The sequence below is a fragment of the Lepeophtheirus salmonis genome, chromosome 2 (genome assembly GCF_016086655.4).
Source record: "Lepeophtheirus salmonis chromosome 2, UVic_Lsal_1.4, whole genome shotgun sequence".
Lineage (NCBI taxonomy): Eukaryota > Metazoa > Arthropoda > Copepoda > Siphonostomatoida > Caligidae > Lepeophtheirus > Lepeophtheirus salmonis.
The window spans coordinates 35,734,214-35,743,973 of NC_052132.2; the positions used below are offsets into that span (position 1 = coordinate 35,734,214).

Sequence of the window (9,760 nt, forward strand, 5' to 3'; positions counted from 1 at the left end):
GTTATTTCGCAAGTTTTGATTCAAAAAGTATTTACGATTGAGGAGACCCAGAGGAAAACCCTCATCGAATTGGCTTACTTGGAAGACAGCCCAGTGTACATCAAGAAGATGCTCGGGTACCAAAGAGCACAGTCTACGACGTTTACAACAAAAAGGAGAAGGGCATAAAAGGAAAAAGCCGACAAGCCCCAGAGTGATCAAAAAAACACTCTCAGATTCCTCGTAGGACTGGAATGGTCCGTGAAAGCCTCTCCTGGGCCTCCGATTAACGTTCTTGCCAAAAAGTGCCAAGTAAACACTTACTTGAGGATGAAGGCATATTGCCCCTCCAAAAGACATATCCTTACCAAAAAAATGAAGACCGCCCGGGCTACCCAAAGTCGTTGCAGAACGATTTGAAGGTGCCATGGTAATCTAATCCTCTTTTATTTAGATGAGAGACAATCGACTATCGACGAGGGTATTGAGCGAATGATTCGTGAAGATGAAGGACACATTGATTTTTTTCTTTGGTATCAATAGAACTTTTAAATACAATTTCAAACCTCTACTTGCTTCCCTTATTGATCAGGATGCAGTTAAAAGGGGTCCGGATTTACCTGAATGACCCTGTATATTAATGCATTTTTTTTTATAAATCATTTAATTACTCCTAATTCTATACATGTTTAGTTCTACACTTTAAAAGAAAAGATAACAGATGTCTTATCTTTAGATGGTTAAAATTTCAGACATATCAAGGACCATAAACCTTGAAAAATTTAAGTTAAAAAGGTCATGGTTTACTTTTTTTTAAATAACAAAAATAAATTATACATTAACATAAGTTTTATTTAGGTATTTGATAGCTTTTCAATGATGCATTACACATACTTGCCTATCATTGACTTGGTTTACGAGATATCGCTAATCTAAAATTTATCAAATTGCTAATAATGTATTCATCTTTAAGACCTTAGATCTCAGAATTGGATTGAGTTACAGATTCATATTTTGTTTCTGAGCTGGTCTATAGTCAATAATAACACATGCCAAATTTAAGTCAAATGAGTTTCCACGTGAAAATTTCTTATATTTGTGTCAATAGTAGTAGTTTGCCATTAAAAAAATTGTGGGATAAGTTAAGATGACTTTTACTCCGAGTAACTTGACTAAACTTTAGAACCTCTATTTGGTTATTTTATTGCGATGATCAATTTTAGCTAATTATAATGAAGAGGGATGAAGTTCGGAGATTGAAACTGCACTACTTCGTTTTTGCTGAGAGGAAACCTTCAATAAATAAATGTTTGATATTTGGTATGATTTGGAGACAAGCCAAAGAACAAAGTGTTATATCTTGATAAACATGGAGAATAGAACAAGTAAAATACTCCAATAAATCAACGTCTATAATGTAGAAAATAATTTATTAACATTTCATAAACCAATAATAATGTATTCTAGACTTAAATATACATATGCTTAAATTCCCTTACAGAAAAAAATTTAGTGCAGTATTAATGATATTTCAGCTTGAATACAGAAATCAAATGCACATTTACTTTCTACAATATTATATATACAATAATTTTTGGGTTTAGACACATACAATTAATTTAAGATACCTTTTACAGTTAATTGACTCTTCCATTTGCTCCAGGAGAACTATGTCTCTTGTGTTTCCTATTTTCTTGCACATTAACAGAGAAACCATAGCCTTTAACTATGAAATTAGATGCTTCTAAGCTATAAATTCAATCAATTTAACAATCATCATATAATTTGACTACGCATATTGCACATGTAAACAAGGTCTATTATACATATTTGTCTTCGGCTATCCTTATTGATGATGAAGGGAACAAAATTATCAATTTTTAACTTATTGGTATACGAGACATTAGAAGAAATCTATTTGTCAATTTTCGTAATCATCTCTTTAGGTTCCATATTATAGTCTTTCTACACAAGAATAACTATCAAATAAGCAATTACGTTATTAATTGCATGAACAACCTTAACTTTATTTGAAATCACAATTGACAATATACATAAACTTTGACACTGAAAGCTTCTCATGATTCTGATCAGGATAAAAACTAAGCTAAAAAAATAACTTAAATTGAATGTCTGACAAACTGTTGAGTTGATTGGAGGAGTGAAACGCGTCTATTTGTTCATTTAATAATTCCAATTATTTACTGCGTCTTGCTTGAGAAGACGCCCAATTCGTATCTTAGCTTTTGCAAGATTAAAGAGTGTGTTTCGGGTACAATGATTGATGGAACTATATCTTTTTTAGTTTGATTCTTTTTAATAGGCCATGACATGTCTTACGACAGGATTTGTTATCCCATAGGTCGTCTTCATAAGTCTTCATTCAAAAATGTAATTAGTCCACACCTTCCACTCCTGCAGCTTACTACACTGCATTAATCAGAGTAGAGAAAAAAATACTTATCCTGCAAATCTACATAAAATATCATGTCCAAGTCCTCTAATATTTTCGTCGAATCCTCCAATTTCATTCAAGCTCATTTCAAGACCATGACTATAATATGAGGTCTATTGTGTTAAGCCTTTTCTTGAGTGCGTAATATACAGGCTTTGGAGTCCAAGTTGAGTCGCAAGACTTAACTATGGAGCCCAAGTCAAGTCACGAATCTTTGATCAAAATATGGACTCAAGTACAAGTTCCCACCTCTGTCAATAATTAAACATTTTAACTTAAATTATACAATTATTATTATAATAACAAATATGAAACAACAAGTCATAAATTTATAATTGAAAACTCCTGCTCTCTTTGGAGGGATATTCAAAATAATAAAAATCAAGGAATAAAATAATTTCTTGTTTCCCCACAGCTAGCGATTTTAGAGTGTGAGCTGAGGCGTGCTTCATGCCTCTTTATAAGATCCCAGAATTATGATGCAATTTTATGACGTCATGGAAATACAGGTTGCGTGGTTAGAAAAGAGAAAATACTTCCGCTTATTTAGATTATTGTAGTACTAGTAAATAATTGGCTAGAGGCTAATAATATGTTTATGTATGGAATATTCTGTTGGCTAGCCTGATTCAATAAATTGTCAAGAAGTAAAAAAATAAAAACAGTCCCACGTGCACATTTGTTCTGTTTACAACGCCGTTGATTATAAGATTCAAGCATGGGACGAAAGGGACAATTTGAAGACAAGGTGAAAAAGGGGCCTGGAAGGAAGGCAAAGAAGCAAGGGGATCCAACTTTTGATGCTAAGAAGGAGTTCAAACCCTTGAGTCATAATCAGCAAGGTCGTGGAAGGCGTGCTGCCAAGAAATTACGAAAAGAGGGGCTCCAAGCACCCGATTCTAAGAAGCGAAAGTTCCCTAACCTCAATGATTCCCAAGAAAAGAAGAAGCAAAAGCTTTTACTCAACTCTTCCTCCGAAGAGGAGGAAGAAGAAGACTTGACGGACGAAGAGGAGATCCTCTCAGGTTAGAGATTAGTATTCTTTTTAATGGATTATTATCTCTGAATCATTAATTAATATTCTGTTTTGTTTTCAGATGTGGACACTTCAAATGTCAAAGGGTACACGGATGAGAACGCCTCATGGCTAACACCCAAAGGTCAAAAGGGATCTGTTGATCAAGAGCAATCCGATGATGATGATGAAGAAGAAGAAGAAGATGATGATGAAGAAATAGAAGATGCCTTTGATGGCGTTGACATGGAGGATTCCGACGAAGAAAGTGAGGATGAAGAAGATGATGAGGATGATTCAGACATGTTACCCATCGAAAAGGCCTCTAAGAAACTCGTGAAACGACAAAAACTCATTGAAAAAGAGAGTCAACAAGAAATGAAGCTAAATTTTGCCGAAAAGGAAATCTATCAATTACCCTCTGGTCAAGAATTAGAAAAAGAGGCTTTATGTGCCCCAGATCTTCAAATCATTCAAAATCGTATCAAGGATGTGATTGATGTTCTTGAAAGCTTTTCCTCAAAGCGTGACTCAGATACAAGTAGGGAGGAGTACTTGAATGTGCTTCGTACAGATTTGTGTGGATATTATAATTATAATGAATTTATGATGGAGAGATTAATGAGAATGTTTCCCATTTCCGAGATTGTTGGAGTACTTGAAGCAAATGAAGTTCAACGACCCGTGACGATTAGAGCTAATTCGCTTAAAACGCGACGAAGAGATCTTGCACAAGCTTTAATAAATAGGGGCGTGAATTTGGATCCTGTTGGCAAATGGACTAAAGTTGGGTTGGTTGTTTATTCATCTCAGGTTCCTCTTGGTGCAACTCCAGAGTATTTGGCCGGACATTACATTCTTCAAGGTGCTTCTTCAATGCTTTCAACCATGGCATTAGCTCCTCAAGAAAAAGAAAGAATTTTAGATATGGCCTCAGCTCCTGGAGGTAAAACTACTCATATTGCGGCTCTTATGAAGAATACGGGCCTTTTATTTGCTAATGATCCTAATAAAAAGAGATGTAAAGCCATTGTGGGTAATCTTCATCGTTTGGGAATTACGAATACTGTCGTATGTTGTCATGACGGACGAAAAATGCCTTCCATAATGAAAGGTTTCGATAGAGTTCTATTGGACGCTCCATGTTCAGGCTCAGGTGTTGTTTCAAAGGATCCCACTGTCAAGACTTCTAAAGATGAGAAGGATATTGCTCGATGTGCACATTTACAAAAGGAATTAATTCTGTCAGCTATCGATTGCTTGGATGCTAAGAGTAAGACAGGAGGCTATTTAGTATACTCCACCTGTTCCATTCTTCCAGACGAAAACGAATCAGTCATTGAATATGCATTAAAGAAGAGAAACGTAAAACTAGTGCCAACTGGAATAGACTTTGGAGTTGAGGGCTTCACAAAATTCAGAGAGAATAGATATCATCCTTCTATGAGTTTAACTAGAAGATATTACCCTCACACGCACAACATGGATGGCTTTTATGTAGCCAAATTGAAGAAAATTAGCAATACTGTTCCGCAATCTTTTAATGATATCCCTGACGAAGAGGAAAAGGAAGCAAGTGCATTCCCGGATGATAAAGAAACAGAAGTAACTGAATCCCTTGATGAAAATCAAGGCGAAGAAGAAGAGGAGTCAGAAATGGAAGTTGACGAAGAGTCAACTTCATCAAAACACATAAAACTTAAGTTTAAAGAAGAGGCCTCCCAGCTTAAAAAACCCAAAAAAGACACTTCTATTCCAAAAACTTCGAGGAAAAAGGATCGATTGTTGAAAAAGGACAAAAAGAAAACCGCCATTTCAAGTCTTAAATCCCTGGAAGCTCGTCCTCAAGTTAAGAAAGTCCGTGTGAAAAAAGAATCTGCAATGGAAATTGATGATAAAAATGAAGAGAAACCAGAAGCTTCCACATCAGCTAAGACATTAGTTAAGAAAAATAAGCCAAACGCTAAAATGTTTAAAAAGAATTTTAAAAAGAATATGAATAAAAAATAAGAATCTTTTCGAATTAATATGTTCGAAACAAGTAAAAACTATTGTATAGACATTACAGTCAATTCGTATTTTTCTTGTTATTAGACTTTAAAATTTATATCATCCCAAGTCCAGTGTGTGTCTATATGATATTTTTCGTTTGTTGAGTATTTCAATGAAATATATTACATTCAATATATGTAAACGCATTGTGTTTTTTTTTATATTTTAGAATGGCATCAGCTCATCTTATGCTTGTGGAATCCAATGATGATCTTTTGGGACCATCCTGCGACTTGGATACAATAAAAACTTTTCTTGTGGGACTAGAGGCTTCAGGGAACATACAAAACCTATCTTCCAAGGAATTGCGAGCTCTGACCTCACGCTCTAATATTTTACTACAATCCTCTAATAAGCTTAAAGGACTACTGATAGTCAAAACAATTGTTGATCAATGCAACTCTGAGGTTTTTGAAAGGCATGCTCAAAGTTGGGCTCAGACCTGTGCTAGTAGAGTAATTGATTCAAAAGAGGCCACGACCGAAGAAAAAGTGTTGGCTTGTCAAATTTTACGTAAAATTTATCGTATAAGTCCAAACAATGTAGACGTTACCAAACAAATTGCACCCATCACTGGAGGAATTGTGAATTCTATATTGAAGAATTTTGAACTCGACGACTCATTCATTCTTACTTTGGCGCAGATTTTGCAATCGTTCCCAGGCTCTAGTGGATCTTCTGAAAAAATACGTAAAAAAATATTCGAGAGCTTCGGTAGACATTCCTCTATTAAATTATCAAAATGTGCCAGTTTCTTACCTAGACTCGGTGGTTCAGGAAAAGAAGGGGCTCATCATAAAGAAGCGTGGTCCTTGTATTTCAAAAGATTCCTTAAGACCTATTGGGAGATTCAACACCAATTAATTGATAATGCAAATTGTGAAAATATAGATTTAGAAAAGGATTTCTTGAGTGAAATTGAACCAATTAAGGAAATGTTGACTAAGCCGAGTCATTTAAAGGACTTATTAGCTATTTCCTTTCATTGGGTTAAACAACTCTCTTTCCTGAAAGACCTTATATCCGAGTTTTTGAAGGCTCCATTTCCATATGCCAAAATATTCCAACCTTCATTATTATATCAGATGTCGGACAAACTTTTCAATGTTTTACATATATTGAACGACAATCAAAACATATCGGAGGAATTCAATGTTTTCAAATGTGTATACCCTAATCTTATTTCCATCAATATGTCTATTTTGAATACTTTGCTCAGAGTTTGCCAAAAGGATCTCATTCCTTATATTCCGAAGATTGTTTGTTATATTAATCAAACACTGGACTTGGCTGCTGGAGAAAGTCTTCAATTTGAACTCAAGTCCTCTTCTTTTCAACTTTATAAAACGATTATAAAAGTCTTAGGAGCCAGTTCTGGTGCGCATACTCATGCAGAGGAAATTATTTCCAAACTTTTAAGAGAGATTGTGCCCGCTAAAAGCTCATCAGAGAATGATAATGTCTCACCCTCAACCCCTAAAAACAAAAAGTCTAAGAATAAGAGTACAATGTGGAAAATGGCGTCCAATTCAAAATCTCAAGAAGTTGAGAAGTGTATTGACCTAAAGTCAAAACTGATAGCTGAAGCTCTTGTGATTTTATCAGAAATGTTTTTAGCGTCGGGTTGTCTTATAGCTCCCTCCTTGCACAAAGACGTGCAAATTGTCGTATTGAAACTCTGTATGGACATTGTTCATCAACAAAACCTTCATAAATCCGTCTATGCAAGTGTCTCTGTTCGTATGTCAGTTTACAGTTTGTTAACTAGTTTGGCCCTTAATCCACATTTTAAATTTCATTCACCTCTACGATATGTTATTACCATATTATCTAAGGGCTTGCATGATCGTGATCCTTCAGTTGCCGAAACTGCTCGATCTGGTCTATCAGCAATTGAGGCCTGCTTTCACTCTCGTTCACCATACTTTGGCTCAGAATCTTATTTCGACAAGGCAGAAATTGAAAAAGTGATGACCGAAATCGTCAAAGTTCATGAAACAAAAATATTCGTTAAAAGAGGCAATGCTGGCAGCTATCAAGAGAAGTATGATAACTCAGAAATAGATGATGTTGTACAAAATGTCATAAGTTCCACTAGTGACGCTCAAACTGAGGGGATGCCCAATGGTTTTGAAGATAAAGATACAGAAGATAATTCGCTTGAAAGTACTGTAAAAATAAAAGAATCCGTAGCTAAACAAGAGGAGAATGAAAGACTTTTAAAGAAAGTTGCTCAAATGGAAGAAATCCTAAAGGAAAGTAAAAAGAAGAATAGTGATGAAGAGTTGTTAAAAGCATTTTACAACCAAGAACAGGATTCTGTTTGCATTCCTGATGACACAAAGGAACATTTTTATGAAAAGGATAGGAGTATGAACGTTGATTCTCCATCGGATAGTAAGAAAATCAAATTAGCAGAAGAAAGTGTAGAAACTGAAGACGATGGACTAGATTTAAATGATATGTTATCAAGTTTTGTTGATAATGCAAATCTTTCTTCGCTTAAACGCAAGTTTAAAGATGATTACGTGGCTTAATATGTATAGATGAAATTCAATTTTAGAATATGTATTCTATTCATATAGTATTTTAAATATAATCGTTAATTAACATAATTGATGTACCCATATATTTAATTTAAATATCCATTGGTTTTTGATAGATAAATGTAAAAAAAAAAAAAAAAATATTTGATAATAGCAATACACTAATTATGCACATTCAAAATCAAATTGAAATCCTATATATTTTTTGGTTAAAAAAGTTATTTTTTCTATATAAGAAATGAATAAAACATAGAAAATATATTTGCCATTTTATGGTTAAACATATATGATATAGTGTGTATCAGCCTTTCAACATTTTTGGTATGGATACTTTTTTGGATTTGGACGCAACAGATACACAACCTCAGCCCATGCGGACGCCCCTGTTTTTATTATTAATAATCATTGCTGTCTCCCATTCATTATAGAGACTGTTTGATATACAAGAATAGCTACTGGGCGCCTTTTATCCTATCAAAACCTGACAGGGTTTCAAATTTTAAATATTAAGAAGAAATAAAATTTCTATCGAAAAATTCAAACTACTCTGTAGCATCATTTTCTTGTTATATAAAATTTGCTTTGAGCTTGGATTTTTCACATTTCATTATTATCTTTTAAAATCATTCAATTGTGCCGTGATAATAGCTTCATGCATCTGCAAATAAGCCATATCGGACGTTAAACAGTCCTTATAATGGCGAGGTACTACAGCTTATAAGCAACAATTGACATTCAGCAAGAGTTGATTCACGAAGTATTTGTCTGAAAATAACTGCATGTTTGAGAGAAGCTCCATTTTTGCTTATAAGGAGAGCCTCTCATTGGGGGAAATTGTTGCTAGAATTAATTTAATCTTGGAGATCCCTTTTTAGTTCGCCTTGAATAGTACGATCGAGGAGAGCAATAGAAAAAGGGACGAAAGGATGAACTACACAATTAATATCGTAATTCAATTATTTTTATTTCCATTCAAGCACTCTAAAAAGAACGAAAAGCATGAATGTCGCACATTTTCCGATCAGACTCAAAATTTGGGAATTAGTATTTAGTGATTTACATAGCCAAGAAACCATAAATTGTAATAAGTTTGGGTCAACATCTGACATTTCTCCTAAAATGATCAAAACATCTAGCTTTATAAATAAATCAAATAAAAATGGAAATTATGGTATTATTCTTCTTTTTTTTTGCCATTCAATTAAACATATAATTCGGTATTTTTCAGAATGCAGGAGGATATTTAGGAAGATTTAAGTGTTTCGAGTTCTTGAACCGCAATAACCAAGACTTGGTTGTATTGCTTATCGGTTCAATAAATTGCGGGATGATCATTTTGAGATGTAACTTTTAATGCTTATGATTTTGTAATATAAAAATAAGTTCAATTTATTTCAATGCGATATGACCTGGAGAATAGGTATATTGATGGGTTAAAAGTTGCTTTTTGACATTTTTAATATAGTGATAGTTTTGAAGGATATTTATAAGTTTGGATTTGGCCTGGCTTCACCACTAAAAACTTGGATTTGGTCATTTAATAATTCAGTAATGTTTGGAAAGGATAACCTTTCTGTATACCTAAAAAGAGGAGTTTTATGTAAAATTATGGGTGAAATAATATATTAAAAAAAATAGATATCCTATAAGTTAGTGCTGTATAGTGCACCCGAATATTTTTATATCCGATATATCCTTATATATTATTTATGT

The 9,760-nt window shown here is 33.9% G+C and overlaps 1 protein-coding gene across 1 annotated transcript; it reads left to right on the forward strand.

Moving 5' to 3' along the window:
- The first annotated feature begins 2,287 nt into the window (after window positions 1–2,287).
- Window positions 2,288–5,672, forward strand: LOC121113831 (uncharacterized). The gene is made up of 2 exons (XM_040707698.2): window positions 2,288–3,459; window positions 3,532–5,672. Exons 1-2 carry the CDS (start codon window positions 3,153–3,155, stop codon window positions 5,457–5,459), a joined length of 2,235 nt encoding a protein of 744 aa, XP_040563632.1. The 5' UTR covers window positions 2,288–3,152; the 3' UTR covers window positions 5,460–5,672.
- Window positions 5,673–9,760: the final 4,088 nt, after the last annotated feature.

Coding starts and splice junctions, on each gene's coding strand:
- LOC121113831 (XM_040707698.2), top strand. CDS start 3,153: ATGGGACGAAAGGGACAATTTGAAGACAAGGTGAAAAAGGGGCCTGGA. Junction 3,460..3,531: donor CGAAGAGGAGATCCTCTCAG/GTTAGAGATTAG, acceptor TTTTGTTTTCAG/ATGTGGACACTTCAAATGTC.